Consider the following 22873-nt stretch of genomic DNA (forward strand, 5'->3'; position numbering starts at 1 on the left):
TACAGATATTGCAATTTATTTATTGCTTTAAAACATGAGGTGACGTTGCATGTTCTTGTTTTAATAATATTCGTTCACATTGATTTTTGCCTATTTTCAAGATATGTAGCCGGCCTCCATGGCAGAGTGGTTATCACAGCATGCTACAATACCAGGGGTCCTGAGTTCGAATCGTATCCAGGGCATTGGTGTTTTTGTGAGTGTTCTTTCATCAATTTCATCGTCATCACTCATCCACATTTTTGCGGTTAGCCAAAGTGGTAGAAAAGCAAAGTAAAATAAACCAAATCAATCAATAAAAATAAAAGTAACAAAGTTATAGCGTCAAGAACCAGTTTTTAAGATAACATAAAACAGTACAGTGTAATCTAACACAATATAACATTTGATGCAATTTTATTTCAGTTTATCCAGGAAAGATTACAAAAATGAAGAAGTCCCTATTGCTTGTAGCATTTGCACTTCAAATTAATACAAACATGTAACTTATCTTTAACCAGCACTACATTTTTTTCTTTCTTACAGACATAGAGTATATAATAAATACCAGTTTAATGGCTTCAAAAAAATACTGTAGGAAGTTCTGAAACATTGCAAAACGATCACTACATTTCCTACTGTACTTTTTTTTTTTCAAGCCATGCAACTGATATTTATTATTTGCTCTATGTCACTTAGGTATGTTTGATTGCATCTTTTGGTAGTGTAAAATTACAAACTGCTGTGTAACTGTAAGAAAGAATAAATATAGTGCTTGTTAAACATAATTTACATGTTATTATTAATTTGAAGTGCAAATGGACACAATTAAAGAAAAATGAGTCTGATGATGAAAATGAGAAATCTGTTTAAAAATAATTTTTAGTTTGATTTGCAGTTTCTGCAGGTTTTTATATTTTGTTGTTGAAATTGTGTGGATATCATCTGAAAAGTGTGATAAAGGTTATCGATTGTGTTAAATACAAGTGATTCAATTTTGGGTTACATGATATGCAACATATTTAAACAATATTAAAGGTTACGTGAACATGAACACAAGATTATGGAAACCATTATAGTCCTTTTATTGTAGAGAGAAAACCATACTAAACAGCATTTTATAGAAATGTATATACCGGGTGAGACCTAAAAGTACCACAGCAAATAGTTCTGAAACGCGATGGTTTATGGCAGTTCTGACGTCACCGATGTAAATGTGGTCAAGGGGCCCAGTGGATGGAGCATGTCTGGTCTCTAGTCGCCATCTTGAAGTCCGCCATCTTGAATTCAACTTCAGAATTTTAAATGGGAAGAGGGTGATATGATATATCATATCAGGCTAGAATTTCACGAGAAATGCAACGCTGAAGGTTTTTTCGACGTATCTTCAACCAGTAAAAAGTTATGACTGAATTCTTGTACCAATTTGCTCCTCTTCAAGGTGTCAGAAATTAACATTGAAATGTATTTAGTGCGTCAGTAACGCTTCGAGATCAAAGTGACGTCTAGGGAGAGAAGTTTGCATGCCATTGCACACGATTTTAATCGGATACATCCTTGAAGAGCTGGGAATTACGAATGGTTGTCTCGAACAATTACAGTGTTGAACAATTACAGCTACTTCCGTTGAATGAAAAGTCCTCCACAGTGACAATGCTAATGTTTCTGTTCATGGTGAAGTTAATAAACAGAATATGCGACACTTGTCATCTGATAACTAACTTTGGACAGAAACTGTCTCATAACGTTTCCATAGTGTTCTGGTGTTCCACCGTACTGAAAAAGGAACTGCAAAAAGTACCTTCTTCCGTAAGCAACGATGATAAAACATGTTCATTTAACAAATCCAAATAGCCCTAAGCATTTAAGGTTCCGTCGAAGGAAAATGGACTAACCAATCGTGTTCCATACAGCATGCCACACCATTAACTTACCAGCACTAACCATTCGCCTGTGATCGTTCCAAAATGGGTTTTCAGATAAAAAGGTTCGAATATTATGTTTATGGACTTCCTTACGAACATGAAAATTAGCCTCGTCACTGGGAAGGACTTTTCATTCAATGGAAGTGTCACACTTTAATTGTTCGAGAAAACCATTCGTAATGCGCAGCACTTCGTGGATGTATCGGATTAAAATCGTATTCAATGTCATGCGAACTTCTATCCCTAGACGTCACTTTGATCTCGATGCGTTACTGACACGCTAAAGACATTTTAATGTTAATTTCTGACACCTCGAAAAGGAGCAAATTGGTGCAAGAATTCAGTCATAACTTTTTACTGGTTGAAGATACGTCGAAAAAACCTTCACCATTGCATTTCTCGTGAAATTCTAGCCTGATTTGATATATCATAGCACCCTCTTCCCATTTAAAATTCTGAAGTTGAATTCAAGATGGCGACTAGATACCAGACATGCTCCGTCCACTGGGCCCCTTGACCACATTTACATCGGTGACGTCAGAACTGCCGTAAACCATCGCGTTTCAGAACTATTTGCTGTGGTACTTTTAGGTGCCTCACCCGGTATAATGAAACCAGTTTTCCTTGGCAAAACAGTTGGAGTAATGTGCTGCAAAGAGAGAAGGTTCATGAATTCGAATACTCATAATATCTTCTTGTTATTGCTACTCCAATTATAATGTTTAATCCGTAGTACAGTAGAGCGTCGATTATCCGAAGTAATTGGGGGACATGGGTGTTCGGAAAACTGGTTTGTTCGGATAATCGAACTGTACATGTTTATTTGCCAAAAAGAAGTACTGTACAGTAAATTTATTCATAAAAACAGGCATCTCTTTAAGTATTACAAAGTAACGTACAAAGGCAACTTTAGTAGGAATATATAGTATGTGGTACAGTTTATTAAACAAAAATATGTACATATTACATACGCATTTTGCATGAACAATACACACAGTACACAAAATTAACGTTTAAAAAAATCCTTTATTTTGGTCAGCAGCGCCTTATGAAGGCCCCATTAGAAACAATGTTCCGCCAGCGGTGGCTCAGTGCGGCGACTACTGTGGGAAACTTGGTTTGGGAGTGAGGGGGATGATGGACGGTAGGGTGGGAGAGTAACAGGTGCGAGCGAGTACACAGTTCGGTTAAGCGGTCGTTCGGTTGACCGACATTCGGATAATCGACGCTCTACTGTATTATTATGGAAACAGAAGAGAAACCTTATGTAACCAACTATATCTTGCTAATATTGAAGAACTAACAGCAGCAGAACAATGAAGACATTCATTAGTCAATCTTAAAGAATATTTCAAATGATAGTTCTGATCTGTAAAATCTACAAAATAACCATAGTGCACTGAAAAAGTTATTTTTTTCATCTTTCGTTGCCTTATGTAGACATTTGCATGCTAAGATGTAGAAGGTGCTACATTTTCATCATGTGAAACTTTAAGATTTGAATGAAGGCTATTCTCACTACAGATAAATTTTCAAATTCCTTGAAAATTTTCTCCTTCTGAGGTGTAGTGAGTAATGAAGCAAAAACAGGGATTCAGTTTGTTGTGAAAAAAGCTACAAATTTATTTCAGCATTTTCAATAACATGTTTGAATTACAACCGGAATTATTTTAATGACACATATCAGCCATGGTTTTTATAATGAAAAATAACATGCCTGTATGTGGACCAAGAAAATTGGGGATATATTCTTGTCCCCAGGGTGGACAGAAAAAAATCCTGTCCCAACTAAATTGGAATGCATAATAAGTACATTTTGTAAAACGGTAATGCAGTGGAACGAACGCCAATTTTACATTTTCCCTCACTATACATTTAATTTTCATGGTCTCAACATAGCAAAAATGTTACAAAATTTTCTTACATTTTACATTTTCCTGTATTTTAAGTTTTTTCAGCTTGGTTCCCTGAAAAAGGTAAAATCAAGGTTCCACTAATTATTTTGGTATTTTGTTTAATGTGCTTTAAGCCAATATTCTGAAGCACAACATTACACTTGGCAACTAGTCATGTTATTTTCCTATATTCTTGCCCTGGTGGCATTTGTATAGAAGATCATCCGGTCATCGAAGCAAGATAATTCAAATATTGCATTTTAAATATTTTAGAGAAGTAAAAAAAAAGTCAGAATACTTGCATATTTTTGCGAAATAAACCAAGTGACAGCATGAAACAGCTCAAAATATGAAAGAAATTTGCTAATCTTAGCACATCGAAATGAGTGCAGAGTACTATCCCCCCCTCGTGCCAAACCCTCCCGTAAGTTTCCTGTTGAAGGCAATAGTACAGCGCCTTGAATAACGTAGTGTGGAAAACAACCCAAGAAACTGGTTCCCCGAGACGATGACAAGTAGATGGCAGTGCGATCGACCCAGGTGCTAATTTTGTTATAAAAGTAATGCAGCTTAGTTAGTTTTTGGAATATATTGCGTAGATTTGTTTCTCTAGAACGGCGGTAAGTGAATTGATGGAAACAGTTATATTTGTGGAGTGATTTGCAGTCACGAAATGGCATTAATTTGGATAGAAAAGTAAAATAAAATTAATAAATAAATAGCATCCGTAACACAAGAAGAAACATCGCAATGTGATTCCGGACGTCAGGTCTTGGACTGTGTATTAGAGTTTATTTTTCTATGTTATTAGAATATAAATAGTATCCTGAGAGATATTTCATACCGAGGCGACAAACCACAAATGTCGCTTGAAAGCGAGCAGTCGGAAATCAATGCAGCCTTTCGAACCGTAGGGACACAAGCTCTGACTGCACCGTTTCCTCAAGGAGATTTTACACCAAAGTGACACGCGACAAACGATACGAGGATTTCACACCAAAGCGACAAGGTCATTCGGTCCAAGGCAACTTTCACACCGAAACGACACATGTTGCTTGGAAACGAGCCAATCAAGAGCAACATTTCACATTGTAGCGGCATGACGGGAAGCACAGGCCAGCGTTCGGTTGGTGAAATCCTCAAGCGATAAGTTTCGCGTGCCGCTTGTCGCTTTGGTGCGCAATCTCCCTAAAGCAAGACACTCATTGCATCGCGTATGCGCGAACAACAAACCACGGCAACATGTTGCAAGCTATTGAGGAAATGGCCCAGTTTGAGCGACGCCGAAGCGACACGTGTTGCTTATCGTGTCGCCTAGATCTGTAGTTGTAATGTGCGGTTTATCGTGTCGCCTATCTGTTGTTCGCAAGCAACGCTTGCTAATAGACTGAAGGCACCATGTCGCTTGTCACTTAGTTGGGAACTCCCCCTGTAGCGCGTAGCTTCGGTCTCAGTACCCTTCCTTTAAGGAGCTTTCCGATCAAAGTAACAAGTAGCACGCGAATACGCCATATGAACGTGTCGTTTGCTGTTTGGACCCTTATGTGCAATGAATGCTATTTTACAGTCTGGAAGTGTGTCACTAGTGTGACAGTGTGAACATCCCGTGTTGCTTGTCCCATTGGTTTGAAAGTTGCCTTACAATCATGTTGATGGCACTAAGAAAGTTTTGTGGGGTTCCCCTTGTCGTTTCATGCAATCATCATTATCATCATCGCTGCGATTAGTTTAAAGCGGAAGAAAAGAGACAGTAAATATCAAAAATACAAATGCTTCAGTGTGTACGTATATCTTTAAAAGAAAAATACAAATGCTTCAGTGTGTACGTATATCTTTAAAAGAAATGATGATGATAATAATAACGAACCTAATTCATACACAAAAATTTAGTTGACAAGAGCATTCCACGCGTATTTTTTCTCCCGTATTATTAACGAAAGTATGACGATAACAGGACGTGGTCAACTGTCTAGAATGTTCGTTAATATCTTCGCGACCACTGTACCAAATATCATAGCAATTATCACATTCATAGAAATGCTTCATGTAAAAGAATCAGACGTTGCAGCGAAAACTCCATTTACTTCAATCATAAGCAGTCGAACACCAAGCACCGGGGTCAACACCAGCGCCTCTAGCGGATCATTTTCGAGTGGAACCATCCAGAGAGCGCAGAAGCATGCCGTTTTCCACACTACGTTATTCTAGGCGCTGTAGCAATAGTGTTAGAAGCCTCAGCTCATTGCAGAAATGGTGCAAATCTCTCTCTGTGCCAGTACAGAAAACAGCCGAATGCTTTCGAACAGGCAGACCTGGGTCATAACAGGCCCGTTTTGTAGCCCGCATCCCAGAGTTTACAGCCACAGCAGGGTTAATCTGGAGCCATCAAGATTATTCCGCATGTCCAGTTGCATGCTGAAGGAGGGGTTGGTGAGGGTCATAATCCCTGCTTAGCCTCAATATTCTTAAAAAAAAAAAAAAAAAGATCGTGACAGGCAGGAAAAGATGGCAAAATGAGGAATGACTACTAAAAAGTACATGTACCCCCAGCCCCCTTTGGAAATCGTGGGCATGCCACTGCGAATGCCTGCAATTTCCACTTGTTAAGAAGAAAATCACATATTGAATTATATGAAATCTGCTTTTCTTTATCAAAACAACTGGAGGTGGACCATAAAGGTTCTTAGCTTTAAACACGACAATTGAGGTGTTTGCATTTCAGTTTCAATCATATTTAATAAGTCTCATCGTATGGGATAGAATTATGTCTTTTGTAGTCGTAAGGTCTTTGGTATGAGCTTTTACATTGAATTGCCAGTGACCTTGGCATTTTTCGGAGAAATATTGTGCCCCCTTCCTCTCCATTACAAGATCGACCCTGACGTTTGGCAAATCTTGCGATGACTATGTAAAAATGTCACGCTTTGCCACTGAAGATGAGTTGCTGTTGAGACCGACAGAATAACCCAATCATCAAAAGGTGCAGTGTGTGTTGTCTACCCTTCTGTATTACTGTCATTGAAGCCTTATGGGGAAGAAAGTTTTTCCACCCTGTACCTACAAGGTGTTATTGCTCGAGACTAGCACTTCCAGCATGTATTAACTGCCACTCACCTCGTGAACTATTCTGGTATAGTTTTACCAGTACCTGAAAATTCACTGTAGACTATAATATTCAAACAAATGTTTTTTTTCCCTACTCCATTGTGTCTCATGATGCAAATAAGCTTGTGAAATGTAATAAAAAGCTTCTAAATATGTAATAATAATGTATTTTTCAGCACAAGGCATGTTCTAGTTTATTTATTTGTATTAAAAAGATGAAAACACAGCAACACAACTTTGCATCATGTTTGTTATTGTACATTGCTGCACATTTGAAAAGCACATGCTTGAAAAATAAAAAAAATAGCCTTGCATTCATGAATGGCCTCTGGCGACTAAAGATTAAAGGCAAAATTGGTTTATTGTCAACTTAATTTTATTGAAAACAAAAAATAGTTTACAAACATTCATCTTGGAAGACTGAAACATCAGATAAACATAACACTGTACAAAGATTATTTACATTAATCTCTCACAATTATTGTCTCTCATAATATCACTCAACTGGCGAGACAAGACAATAGAAAAAGTACTTTATGTAATAGTTGGGGAAGAAGTAACAACACAAAATGACAATGATTCAGTTGGAGAAAAAGTCACATCTTTGTGTACCTGCTTTAATACATATATTTTTCTTAATATAACCACATATCAAATCAACATGCATTTGAAATTATCTGTGCAAGATTACACAAAACAAACATAAAACTAAATTATAACTTGCTCTCAGTGATGCACATTATATTCAACCTTGTTAGTTGGTTTTTGAATTATATACACAAACAATACATTCAATACAAGCAAAATGTATTTACTTTCATGTGGTATGTTCCAGATTTGTGTATAAAAAATACACAGGTAAAATAATAATGAAATGGAATTCAACACTGTAAGTTAGAAAAAAAATGTATGAATGAAAACTATTACCTTAAATGTTAATGTAGAAGTATAGCAGAACAACATGGTCCCAAATATAATAAAATTCCACAAGAATCTATACTAATACAAAATTCAAACTTTTGTATTTTATAGCCACTGAAGTACACTGCATGTTAATGACTTTCTTCAACACTGCCTTTGCTATCTCTTCAATTAAGGTTACTTTTATTTTGAGAAAGCCATTGCGAAATGCTACCATCAGGATTATTATTGTCCATTTCATCCCATAATGGAAACATGAGAGGTAGATGAGACGTCCTTTTCTGTATCGAGGGCCATATCTTTGAAGCTACAAATTTCGAACCCTCATGTGAGAAATGTAATCCATCATGGAAGAAGGTGGGCCAAGATTTCTGGAATGGAAAACACAAAAGAATGACATAAAAATACAATTTTAAATAATACAGGTATAAGTATATTCATATAAATGAAGTACACACAGCAGAACCTTTAGTTCCAGAACCTAACTTGACTGAAGTTAAAGATGCTATTAAAAGGCTAAAGAATAACAAAGCACCTGGCATTGATTTAATACCAGCTGAGTTAATTAAATATGGTGGAAATTCATTAATATGTCAAATTCATAAATTAATTTGTTTAATATGTAATAAAGAAGAAATCTCTCAACAGTGGAAAGAATCCATAATTGTTCCTGTGTTTAAAAAAGGTGGTAAAATGAACTGCAATAATTACCGTGGAATTTCTCTACTCTCAACAACATACAAAATATTGTCTAACATTCTTTTAACAAGACTAACACCATATGCTAATGAAATTATAGGTGATTATCAATGTGGATTTAAACGTAACAGATCAACTACAGATCAAATTTTTCACATCAGACAGACACGTGAAAAAAAGTGGGAATATAATCAAAATGTCCATCAGCTATTCATTGATTTAAAAAAAGAATATGATTCGGTCAAAAGAGATAAATTATATCATATATTAGTAGAGTTTGGAATACCTAAGAAGCTTGTTAGTATGATAAAAATATGCACCAGTGAAACAGAAAGTAAAATTCGTGTGGGTATTAATATGTCTGACAAATTTAAAATTCATGATGGGTTAAAACAAGGAGATGCATTATCTCCATTGCTCTTTAATTTTGCCTTAGAATATGCTGTTAGGAAGGTAAACGAAACTAAAGAAGGACTAAAATTAAATGGTGTGACTCAGTTGTTAGCATATGCAGATGATGTAGACTTACTGGGGGATGATGTGAATACAATTAAGAATAATGCTAAAATATTTTTCAAAACTGCTAAAGAGATAGGTTTGGAAGTTAACAAAGAGAAAACTAAATATATGCTTACAGGCCGAAACCAAGTGTTAGGTAATAATCAAAATCTAATTATTGATAACAACTCGTTTGAACCAGTTTCCAAATTCAAATACTTAGGAGTAATATTAACAAATGAAAATTATATTAAAGAGGAAATAAAAAGTAGGCTTAATTCAGGAAATGCATGTTACTTCTCTCTTCATAAACTTTTGTCTTCTCGTTTAATATCTAAGAAACTAAAAGTTAAAATATACAAAACAGTAATATTGCCTGTAGTGTTATATGGATGTGAAACTTGGTCCCTTGAAAGAGGAACATAAATTGAGACTATTTGAAAATAAGATCCTTAGGAAAATCTTTGGACCTAAAAGGGATGAGGAGACAGGTGAGTGGAGAAGGTTACATAATTTAGAACTACATAATTTGTATTCATGTCCAGATATTATTAGAATAATTAAATCAAGAAGACTTAGGTGGGCAGGCCATGTGGCACGAATGGGAGAGGAAAGAGGAGTTTACAGGATTCTTGTTGGGAAACCTGATGGTAAGAGACCTGTAGGAAGGCCAAGACGAAGATGGAGGGACAACGTTGAGATGGACCTAAGGGAAATCGGTAGGGATGGAAAAGAGTATATAGATCTTGCTCAAGATAGGGAAAGATGGAAGGCCTGTGTTGCTCCAGCCATGAACCTTCGGGTTTAAGAAGGCTAGAGAGTTAGTGGTTAGACAGGTATAAGTATGGATGGTCACAAAATCTGGATTTCAAATTATTCAGTAATGGATAGTCTGGATTGCTGAACAATATGGATATCCAGATAATACATAAATCTGGATACTGTTTTACAAAAAAACCTTTTTCTGGAGAGAAAAGGGTAATTTAGTATTATATGGACTACCTCATTTGTAGTACCTCATTAGGGACTTTATTTTAATGCTAAGAGAAGCAAACCTGGCCTACCTAACCTTTCTACGAAAGCATATATTGAACAAAATCTTAAGTAATCACTAAAATTCCGCAGTATGATATCACAGAAGTAAATCAAAATTGAACCAAATGAGGTAGTCTGTATAATACTAAAGTGCTGGGAAAAGTTCTGATTTCAAATCTGTATTTAGATTTTCTGTCAGGGATAGTTTGCGAGTAAATCGTGATTTTTTATTTTTCTAATATTCTTGCAATTTAAGGTGAATATTGAGTGAACTCGTGAAATAATTTAATCATCCTTTCTCTATTGCTAGTATATTATGTTTAGAATTTATAAATGTGATATGTGACACAATATTCGCAAACAGAATTGTTATATAATACTTATTTTACAAGAATATAATAAATTACTGAATATTATATTGCATGCTCTTTTTTCTTTGTATGTTAGACATGCTTCAAACTCTGGATTTTGTTGAAGTTCTCTAATTTGAGGTCCCACAAAATGCCTTCCTTTCCTTTTGCTGGTGAAAAACGAGGCAATTTGTTTGAGAGATACTTAAATCCTCTTCCAGTTGTGTCCAAATCCTTTACAAATTGTTTAACAAGACATAGCTTGGTATGAGAGGGAAAGAGGAACATCACACGCTGTACATTTTTCTCCCACTTGCCTATTTCATTGAGGCCAATTCTTCTTTGTGTCACAAACTACCACTCGCAGAGGAAGCAGGTATACTTTGAATAGCCCTGCGGCATCCCCAATAACATACAATCTGTTTCTATCTGGTTTTAAATTTTAGTTGAACATTATAATTTGAATGAATGCGTCGAATCATGGGCGTAACACACAGGCAGGCAGACCCTAAGCCTAAGGGGACCCGAAGAAATTAAAATTATCGTTGATTTCTTGTGTGAAATATTTACGCAAAAATTTCGCAATAACTTACTTGGACATTTATTCTGCTCTTGAACAAAAACACACTTTGCCATGTATTTTCTTCTTTCATTCACTTTGCACTCCCGATTTCAATAAGTCACCTCCAAATGCCATGAAGCAAGTGCAAGGCATTCCTTCCTACAGCAGGAATGGGGGAGGGGGTAGATCCGATAATGTGGAACAAAGGGAAGATCGGAAATGCTGTTGGATTGATCGAGTTATTTTACGTCGATTTTCTGACACTTTTAGCTAATCGTGATGATGAGGATGAGTGATGTTATGAAATTGATAAAGGAACACTCACAAAGAACACCCATGCCCAGCCTAGGATTCGAATCCAGGGCCCATTACATCGTGGCGAGCTGTGCTAACCACCCAGTCACGGTAGTCGGAAAAATTCTGTGCAGTATTAGATGTGACCACCAATGGTATGGTAGTATTCCAGCTGGTGCTAAGTGTACACCCAACAACAAAAGGGAATATGTTCATTACTATTTTCATTCAGTCTGTTTTCCAGTGTGATGACAATAGGTTGAAATAGAAACGCCACTAAGCAGATGTCAACATCAGCTTTACATAAATAGATTCCATCCCTTAGAACAACACAAGATGTAGAGTAAAACCAGAATGAAAACAGTGATGAACAATTTGCCCACTACTATCTTTGCTATTGGCTGTACAATTGTCGAGTTGCAATATTATGATCCAAAGTAATGGAAGTAAATCAACTCACCGATAGAGCCCCTCTGAAATAATGAGAATATACAACCAAACAATAATTCTGAATAAAAAAAAGTGCTAGCGATGTCGTCATTGCATTCTACAAACAGAAGCAGCTCACTGGAGCCAAGCAGCAATTCATGGTTGCAGTGGTACTAATTTTTTCTGATTGAAAAGATGTTTTAACACAATTGTATAACATGCTAACATGCAGTCTGACCATGGAAAACGAGACTAGCTCAAGTGGTTGCAGTTGCCACTCTGCTTACCCTTCCCAAAAGTTATGCATTTATCTCCATACATATATGTTATTCACGTAGAACTGTTGGCGAAAAATGCAGGTTCGACCAGGACTCGAACCTGGGTCTCTGGCATTCTGTGCCATTGCTCTACCACTGAGCTACCAAGTTGGCCTGGCTGTGCCTGATTTTTCGCTTCTGCTGTTTTACCTGTGTGGAATCGTTTCTGCCAGTGCAGTCAATGTCTACTGTGTTTCAAAGGCAACAGATCCTGTTGCGGAATGCAAGAATGCAAGTGGAATGCCAGAGACCCGGGTTCAAGTCCTGGCCGAGACTGCATTTTTCGCTTACAGTTCTACATAGTACATCTCCTGTGTGTGCCTCATTTAATGAATATATGTTATCGTATTTAATACTAAAATTCTGTTGCTTTTAAACAAAAAATAAATGCCTTTGGCAACCACAAATCTGTGGCATGAGGTAGCCAATGTACAGGTTGCCATATTTTGAAGACTCACAGGGTTCAAATGAAACTGCATCAAGCAAAATGTTACCAAGAAAAGTTTTTTTTTGACATGATTTGCTTTATATCATGGCACATTTTATGCAAATTATCATTCATACAATAAGGACAATTTTTTCCTTTATTAGTGTTAATTTTTAAACTAATAATTCACTAATTTTCCTACCTGTTCAAGTATACTGGTAAAAAGATCGATGCACTCACAACCATTTTGTTGCGCCACTTTTTTGCAAGTCTCCGCATATGGCTGTGTCTGGTTCTCGTGGCAGCAGGGAGGCCTACCCCTCTGCACCAACTGCTCGTTCCAGGTATCATTGTCCACTGGGGGAGGTGTGAGTAGAATCACTTTTTCCTTTGCTATCCCAACATTCTGTAAAAATTAACCGAGCAGGATCATCAAATCTCCACCTACACACATACCACACAGTTAAAGCATTACTCTGTGCTATTTATGGATAAGGTGATACCAATAGTGAAAAAACTGGCAATTTATTTACATAGCAGTCAAAAAGTAACCTTAATATTTTTTTATTTTATTAACAGAAAGTGTATAATAGGATTGAAAACACTTCACAACTCTTCACAGCTGGCCATGTTTAATGCAGGTGTGCCGGCATTTCACAAATGCCCACAGTCCACGAGAAAAAAAATCTGCAAGCTGACTACGAAACCACTCGCGCACCAGATAATTCACCTTGTTGTTAGTGCAGAACTTCATGCCACCTAATACCTCTTTTATAGGGCCAAATGCATGATGATCACACAGTGCTGGATCCTGTGAATATGCAGGATGTGGAAGACATTTCAAGCGAAGTTCTGGAATTATTTGTGCTGTTGCATGAGCTGTGTGGCCTTGCTTTGTCTTGCTGCAAGAGATCACCAGAACTAAGCAAACTGTGGCATTTTGATCTGACTGCAGGTTCACATGGTCATGATACGACTTGCTGTTAACATTGCATCCTCTGTTCACGTAATGTTCCAGGATTAGACCTTTAGTCTCAGAAGAGCGTGAGTGTTAGTTTGCAGGCAGGCACAGCAGTACAGATTTCCTTTGGTTTTGGGGATGATGATGAAAGCTTCAACTTCTTGTTGACTCCTTTGGTCTGTGGCTGGATCCAGCATTCATCACAAGTGACTATATGTTATAAGAAACTATCTCCTTGGGCTTCATAACGTCATAGCAGTGTTTCACAAACATCCATAAGATATTCCTTCAGTTTGGGAGAGAGTTATTTTGGGACCCATCTAGCAAAGACTTTGTAGTACTGCAGGATGTCCTGAATGATATGGTGCGCAGAACCATGACCAATGCTCAATTCTACAGCCACCTCATTAATTGTTACCTGGTGATTTTCTCGTATCTTTCAATCCACTGAACCGATGGTGTCTAGAGAGGTCGCAGTGCACTGTTGACTGTAGTGAGTCACATTAGTCAGAGTTGAAATTCCACTTTTAAACTCAAAAAAACCTGCTGAATCAACACACAGGAATCCCCATGCTGCCTCTTTATCCTCCGATGGTTTGCTAATTTTACTCTCTCATTACTCAAAAAATGGATATAACAGCCTGCTGCTGCTCTGTGGCACATGTCTCCAAAGGACATCTTACTGTGGCCCATGATGATATATTTCCTATCAGACTGCACGCAATGGTGCTTACAGCAGAACAGTAATTATACCTGTTATTTATATGTGATGAGCAACTGTCTACTACATTATACTGAATTTTTATTGCCATATTAAGGTTACTTTTTGACTCTGCCTTGTATTTATTTATTTTTTGTGTTTGTAGTGGGGTGTACTTAGGTGTTAGAAAATATCAGTTTCAATTTTGCTGGTCCATAGTTTTCTTGAGTTTGATAGTCTGTGAGGTATGCGATATGCATAAATATATCACAGGAATTATGTAAAATGACCAATTTTCTATTCATTGTTCACAAATATTATTTTTGGAAAGTAGAATCAGAGGCATGACAACTGTAAAGCAGGGCAGTCCCACATGTTTTCTTCATATTGCAGATAACTATAAATTCCACTATTATTAACGTAAACATTATTTAACCCTATAATATTATCAAAAATTGCATCTTGCAAGGTTGTTACAGATGAAAGAAAACAAGTTTTGCTCAACTTTATTTTGATGTTATTTCTGCATGTCAACGTTCACGATCTAAGATTGCTTACGGTTGTCTGGTTTGCTGCATGTGGCTTAAATTCAAGAGGTTTCCAGAATGCTTACCTCCAGATGCTTCAATATGCCTGTGAGGTTATTCTCATATTGCTTCAGGGGCACATGTTGTTGTGTATTATGTACATCATCTGCACTATCATTTGATCCCAATAGGATTGTCAGTGCAACAATTTCTTCACTATTTTCTTCAGTAAACAGGTGTTTCAAGACAGACCTGCACATCCTTGAATTATAGCCTGAGAATCCACGAACAACAACATCACATTGCCTGGAATAAAATGCCGATATTATCATGTGATTAATTGGTTGGGTTTATTTTACAAGGGCTGTTCAGAAAGAAACCAAACTTTTAAAAAAATTAGAAAATGGTAATATTCACCAGCTATTTGGATCTGTTCACTTGAAAGTACACCCCTCCACTGTGCATTTTCTTCCAATCCTGGAATACTTGCTGGAACTCCAGTTTTGGAATGTCCTGTACGTCCTGTAGCGAATTCTCCTTGATCTCTTCTATTGTCTGGAATCTGTGACCTTTGAAGGAAAGACGAAGAAGTCTGCTGATGCCAAATCAGGCAAATAGGCTGGTTGTAGGACAACAGGTAAATGATGCTTTGCCAAAAACTCCCGAACGAGTGAGGAATGAGCATGTGCATTATCATGATGAACCGTCCAGGACTTGCATCTGCAGGGTGTCTGTGAAAATCGTGTGACACGAGCCTATACTGATGTTCAGTTCAGCAACAACTTCACGTACGGTGAGACGACGGTTTGCACGTATGACTTCTCAGACCATATCCACGTGATTGATGTCGGTAGAGGTGGTGGGCATTCAGATTTTGTATTGTTCTTGATGGAAGTTCGACATGATCTAAAACGTTTGTACCATTCGTAGCACTGTGGCACTGTGTTCAACTGAAACATTCTTGGCTATAGGCTTCATGTAATATTTGATACGTCTCTTTGAAAGTTTTCTGCACTTTCAGACATACTCGCTGCTCTTCCAGTTCCTTCCTTCATGGTACGGCAACTAAAAATCACCATGGACACTCAACGTGCTTTACTGCATTACAGCAGTTACCAACATCTTTGAAACTGGGCCAAGTTAATAATAAAGACACCATTAGGTACTACCACTGTCGGCTCTCTTCAACTAATTTATGTACAAACTTTACAAAAAGAGTTCGGTTTCTTTTTGAAAAGGCCTTGTACTTTGATTTTCTGCCACTTTTGGCTAATGAGGAGGATGAGTGATGATATGATGACATTGATGCAGGGGCACACATAGAAAAGAACACCCATGCCCAGGTGGAATTTGCAACTATGATGTCATGATGCTACTAGTTCATATTACTTTGAACACTTTTTTATGGTAACAGATCTTTTTAATTGTAAACTTGGGTTTTTGCTTTTTATTTCTCGTCATGAATAAAAAAATGAGATTTCAAAACTCAGACACATGTCTATGCTCATGTGGGATAACCTGTAATGTTCTACAATGATGAGCTTGGGCAGCAACATGTAAAAGGTCAGGTCAGTGAAAAAAAAGTAAAGTGCTCCCCTGTGCTTTGCACCATGCCATAAAGGCATATAGGGGGTGTGGGGTTAGGGCCCCACACTTCCTTGATCTCGGCTGAGCTGGGGGTAACTGCCTTTACTCCCCAGTTTCCTCCAGGTACCCACTTTATATGATGCTGGGTGGGCATCAGAGCCACTTGAACACGTTGAAAAAGTCCCAGCTCCCCTATCGAACCCGGGTCTCTCGTACGGTAGTCAGATGCCCTAACGACTGAGCTACAGCGGTCAGTTCAGTGTGATTTTTCAATTTAATATGTTAGAGAAGACATGTCACTGCATGCAGTCAGTATTAACACGTAGCTGCCATGTGAGTTGTATTTAAGTCACGCTAATTTTACGCCCGGAGCCTTCTGAAGCATGTTTAACTCACATGTCTCTTTACTTTGGGAGCCTCATGGTGCACTGCCAACTCACGCTACCGTGCTATAACATACATGTTACATCAAGAGTGGCCCCGTGGACAAAATTTTGCAGATGGTTCTGTGAAAATCTTATTTAGTGATGCTGTTATCGTTACAATTAATACAAACAATTTAAAAAGTGAGGATCAAATTAATAGATGTACATGAACTTTTATTATATTAATTTTTGCCTTTAAATTTCACTTAAATCTGACAACTAAACAAGAAAATATTTTCACTCATGAACAGTTTTCAAGTTTTTCCGATTGTGCGTTTCACCTTGAATTATTGCTGGCCAGCTCCTCAAACGAAGGGCTCCGAAGGCAAAGCAACACCAACCTACCTAGGGGAGTAAACCTTAAATAAATCCTGGTCCTCCAGGTTGGGGGTTGGGCATAGGGTTAACTCCCCTACCCTGTCAAAAGAACTTGTTACGGATACCACAAGATTGCCTCGGAGGAGATCGGATAATTTGTTGACGACCCGGCGAAAGAAAAGGCTAATGAGAAGGAAAACCGATATAATGCTCGCAACCTGGAATGTAAGAACATTGAATAGACCAGGAAAGCTGAGAGAAATTACAGAAGAAATAGAAAAGTATGGAGTGAAAGTGTTAGCATTACAAGAAACACGCTGGAAAGGACAAGGAATTATAACGTCTGGAAAACATATACTGATGTAAAGTGGAGGAGAAACTGGTAAAAATGGTACAGGTTTCCTAATCCAAAAGTCTATCAAACCAAGTATTATTAACTTTACAGCAATTAATGATAGGATGTGCTCAGTCAGAGTTAGAGCAAAATTCTTCAATATCACAATGTTTTGTGTGTATGCCCCCACAGAAGAAGCAGAGGAGGAGGAGAAAGATGCTTTTTACTCAAAATTAGAAGAAGAAATAAATCATGTACAAAGACACGATGTAAAAATCATACTAGGGGACTTAAATGCCAAAATAGGAAGAGAAGAGATGTACAGAAGCATAATTGGCAAAGAAAGCCTGCATGAAGTATGCAATGATAACGGAATGAGATTGATAGACTTTGCAAGCAGTTAGGAAATGGTAATTAAAAGTACTTGGCTTCCACAAAAATACATAAAAAAGGAGACCTGGGTGTCTCCAGACGGCCGCACGAAAAACCAAATAGATCATGTCATAATAGACAGGAGACATGCCACAGATATTATGGAGATCAGTAGTTGTAGAGGTGCTGATGGAGAGACAGACCACCATCTAGTGAAAATCAAGTATAGACAGAAAATTGATGTGAGAAGATCAAAAAAGGAAAGTAAGAACATGAAACATAATGTAGAGGAACTCAGGAATCCCAGAGTAAGAGAGGAATACCAAGAAAAACTCATGGAGGCACTAGAAACAAAAAAGGAGATATGGGAGAAAGGAGAACTAGAATGTAAGTGGGAAATACTAAAAACAGTAATAGGTAAGGCAGCAGAGGATACATTGGGAAAGAAACAAAACAAGAAGAGAGAACAGTGGTTTGATGAAGAATGCTCAATATTAATACAGGAGAGAAACGATGCCAGAAAAAGGATGCTTCAACGGAGAACAAGACAAGTAGTGGAAGAATATAGAGAAAAGAGGAGAGAAGCAGATAAGACATGTAGAGCCAAGAAAAGACAGTTTGAGAGAAATAAAATAGAAGAGTTAGATGAAATGAAAGATAGAAATGAGATACGAAAGGTTTATGAGAGAACAAGAGATCTGAAGAAAGGATACCAACCCAGAGCAGTTTTCTACAAGGTTAAAGAAGGAAACCTCATTGGAGACAAAAGAAAGATGATGGAAAGATGGCAGGAGTATTTCTGTGAATTACTTAACGGAACCAATGAGGAGGATAAAGAAGAGGGAAAAAGTGATGAAGTAGAGGAAGAAATAAGTGAGGAAGGGATAATACCAACTTTAAAGGAAGTAAAAGATGCAATAAAGGCTCTAAAGAATAATAAAGCGCCAGGAGAAGATGGCATAGAATCGGAGCTGTTGAAATATGGTGGAGAGGGAGTGAAGAAGGCCATATATGAATTGATAGAAGAAGTTTGGATAAAAGAAGAAATGCCCAGAGACTGGACAATAGGAATAATATGCCCAATACATAAGAAAGGGGATAAAGCTAAGTGTGAAAACTACCGTGGAATAACACTACTGGATGGAACTTATAAAGTACATATTTGGTAAAATTTTAGCAACACGATTGGAAGATTGGATGGAAAGAATCATGGGAGATTACCAAGCAGGATTTAGAAAAAATCGCTCCACGATGGACCAGATATTTTACTGCGCCAAGTGCTGGAGAAGTTCTATGAGTATAACAAAGAACGTCACCAACTATATGTCGATTTTAAACAAGCATACGATCGCCTGGAAAGAAATAAGATCTACAGTATAATGGAAGAGTTTGGAATCCCAAGGAAATTGATAAGACTGACAAAAATGACAATGAAAACAACGGAATGTAAAGTCAGAGTTGAACAGGAAATGACAAACATGTTTAAAGTAGAGAAAGGACTGAGACAGGGAGATTTACTTTCTACAATACTATTCAATTTAGCATTGGAAAAAGTAATCCGACAACTACCAATCAACCCTGGAGGAACAATATTAAATAGACTAACACAAATAGTAGCATATGCAGATGATGTAGCTTTAATAGCAAGGAATAAGCAAGCTATGGAAGAGAGTTATCAAGTGTTAAGAAGAGAAAGCTCAAGAACTAGGACTGGAAGTGAACACAAATAAAACCAAATGTATGAAGATGGGAGATCCAGAAAGAGGCAGAAGAGAACTTAACATAAGAATAAATGGAAAAGAATATGAAAGAGTGGAAGCCTTTAAATATTTGGGCTCAATAATAACAGCAGATAACAAGACAGCTACAGAAATACAGGAAAGGATAACAAGTGGAAATCGATGCTATTTTTCTTTGCAAAATGTGTTTAAATCTAAGAATGTTAGTAGGAACACAAAAATTAAAATATATACAATAATATTAAGACCCATAGTAATGTATGGTTCAGAAAGTTGGGTGATGTCGGTAAGAGAGGAATATTGGTTGTTAAAGTGGGAAAGGAAAATACTGAGAAGGATATTTGGAGTGGTAAGAGATAAAGAGGGATGGATAATGAGAACAAATATGGAAGTACAGGAATTGTTTAACCAGCCAGATATTGTAGTGAAGATCAAACAGGGTAGATGTTCAGAGGATGGAAGAAGGAGAAGAGGTAGGCCCAGGAAAAGATGTATAGAGGATGTGGAAGAGGACCTAAGAAGATTAGGAGTTAAAGGATGGAGAAGAAAAGCAGAGGATCGAGATGAATGGAGAGAGGACTACATGGACTGTATCGCCGACCAGTAAGTAAGTAAGTAAGCTCCTCAAACGATATCGACAGAGTCATGTTCAAGTATGGTCTTGCACCTTTTGGACATGACCTAACAGTCCAACAAGTGAGATACTTAAATTGTGTCGCATATGTGTATGTGTGTTTAATATCCAGTTCAGTACTTTAAATGTTTATTCATTCCTTATCACTTTTAACACCATTAAGTCTTGTTTCCATGATAACAAAAACTCAATATGCTGACCAAGGCAGAATTTATTTTATTTTAAAACATAAACTAAACATTATGTTTCAACCTTCTAGCAAGGTCTTCTTCAGACTCAGTCTGAAGTAAATTTGTTGGATACTTCGGCAACACATATCTATTTTGCACCCTTCAATGCATAAGGGAAAATATCCCCTTATCTAAAATTCAGGTATTCTACATTTAAATCTTAGAACACCATAGAAGTTACATTATATATATCCCCTCATCTATTTCATCACTCCATTATCATTATAATCTTCACAAAAAAACTTACACGTAGAAAAGTAATGTAAAAAACACAAAATACAATGTGATTATACGAACACAATATTCATTAAATTCCATATGTATTTTGTATTCTGTGTCAGAGAGTACCTAATTGCATAATAGTGCTCTTGAGGCACAACAAAATTTACGTACAATTCCATTCTTTACAGAATAGATTTTCATACCCCACCCCCATATTTTGATTATACAGGGACCAAGTAGTTGTATTTACAATATAACCAGGACGAGAAATGATGAACCCCCCTCAGGCAGATTTGCCTACACTTAAAACAAGCTCAACATGCCCATATGAGCTTTTTGCTCAAGTGTGGAACTCTGTCTAATCCAAGATTTTTGTAAAAATGCCCTCGGGAATTTCCTGTGAAATGATGAGCCCTCTCAGATTGATTTGCTCACACTTACAAAAGTTGCATCAGCCAGATTTTTGTCCATAAGCTTGTTAAAAATATGCCCCTCTTGATATTGTTTTGGATACACCTGAAATTAAGCCAAAAAGCCATACACACACACACACACACACACACACACACCCACACATATTTACTTCTGGTTTAAGTTTAATTGGACCCCAGCCTCAACTTGCATATCTAATATTAAAGCAAAGTAATATGCAAGATTTTCTAGAATTGCTCTGTGACTCTCTCATTTCTTACATCATAAACATATGATTTTTCACCTATGAGAATAACACTACATATGGTGTCATCAGGGAGTGCATTGTGGAATTCACAGATAATTTTAATGTTTGTCCTGTCATTAACCACAACTTGTTTCCTTTTTGAAGTGTTGATGACAAACATGGGCCTCTGTGCTTTGAATTCATCTGGTGTGTAATACATGTCAGTATTGCCAGTAGTGACCCTTTTGTATGATGTAAATGCCTCATATAATTTAAGGAAATCATCCTTGGACATGTCTAAATTATAATTTTCTCTAGGAAATACCTCATTTCTGCCATTTTTAAGATATATGTTCTTGATGTTGCAGCTATCAAATTTACTTGAATTTTTTTCCTGATTATTGTGTCTTCCAGTCTGAAACAGTACCACCACAAAATCTGGCATGTCATATTGTATACTGGAGAATGAATTTGTAGCATCAAACTCATAATAGGTACCAGATGCGGGCTTCTGTACACATTGATATGTATAAAATTGTAGAGGAATCTGTGGATTTTTTATTATATCTGCTTTGTATTTAAGAGCATAACTGGCTTCATATTCAACAACTGGGATTCTTAGCTCCATAGTCTGAATAATGCATTTGCCTGCATCTGGTAGGGTATTAGGCAGAGCTTCCCCTGTAGAGTTTATTGCACTGTACCTCATCAAAGCATTATTATCATTGGCAGCTCTTCTAAATGTGATTCTTAAACCACCCTTCCACATAATATCTTTGTAATCTGAGAAGAATCCTGGCAACAGGCGCATCGGGAACAGCACAGTGTGGCTTTTAGATAATATTTTATCACCAGCCTCAAATCCACCTATTTTGTAGTAAGAAGCCTCGGTTTTGGATAATTTTAATGTGGCCAAAGCTGTGGAGGTAATGCCTGGATAATCTATTCTGTTTATAACAACACCATGTTTTCTGATCTCAATTTCAGAGAACAGATGTGGCACAAAATTATCTACCAATCTTATATTTGAATTTGCCGGATAATCTGTACCATCGAGCTTTACAACATCAAATTTGATGTATAGATGTGCTCTGTGGGGGTGTATAAAGCCATCCCCTACATCAAGATCAACCTCAATCTCTGTGTTGGGTTGATTTAAATTTGCAAATGTCCTCCTGTTTGGAGGGAATGATTGTAGCTCATAACTCTCAATATTTTCCATTTTTTTCTTGTATGTATTTTTATTTAAATATTAATTTCTATGATAGCAGTTGTTGTGGCTCCAGCAAAATCAACTAATTCTTCTTTTTCATTAGTGACCATCAATTCAATGTAATCTATTCTATTATGACACACAGGAAAATATAATGTTGGGGATGGATTGTAGATGATTGGCTCCATAAATTCAGAGTTAGGTTTAAATGTTGCAATGATCCCAGTTTGTTTGTGAGTGCCTATGCCATTTGATTTGGTGATCATACCCTCGGCCACATTACAGTGAATATTCAGAGTCTCTATGGCTAAGAATTTAGGTATATTAATAGCAGTGTGTTTGATGGCTGGTTCAAGTTTTGTGTTGTTCTCAAATCCTAACAGCTCTCCTATAGTACCCAGATCCACTGTTTCCGTAGCAGATACAATCTCTACTCTGTGAGTGACAGAATTTTGAGTTAACACTACACCTCTGGGTAATTGAGCATTTAAAGTGGACAGATTATATTGCCCTGGAG

General features: G+C 37.1%; 1 protein-coding gene across 3 annotated transcripts in view; it reads right to left on the minus strand.

The window, feature by feature from the left end:
* Positions 1-7249: 7249 nt before the first annotated feature.
* LOC145992663 (isoamyl acetate-hydrolyzing esterase 1 homolog) overlaps positions 7250-22873 on the minus strand; it is a 30306-nt gene continuing 14682 nt past the window's right edge. For all 3 annotated transcript variants that reach the window (XM_083129032.1, XM_083129035.1, XM_083129033.1), the window contains 3 exons: positions 14711-14930; positions 12639-12842; positions 7250-8196 (listed from right to left, as the gene is read on the minus strand). In XM_083129032.1, the coding sequence (XP_082985158.1) occupies positions 7993-8196; positions 12639-12842; positions 14711-14930 (628 nt within the window). In that variant the 3' untranslated portion in view covers positions 7250-7992. The remainder of the gene's footprint in view (positions 8197-12638; positions 12843-14710; positions 14931-22873) is intronic.

Source organism: Lepisma saccharinum, chromosome 9, assembly GCF_977018435.1.
Source record: "Lepisma saccharinum chromosome 9, izLepSacc3.1, whole genome shotgun sequence".
Taxonomy (NCBI): domain Eukaryota; kingdom Metazoa; phylum Arthropoda; class Insecta; order Zygentoma; family Lepismatidae; genus Lepisma; species Lepisma saccharinum.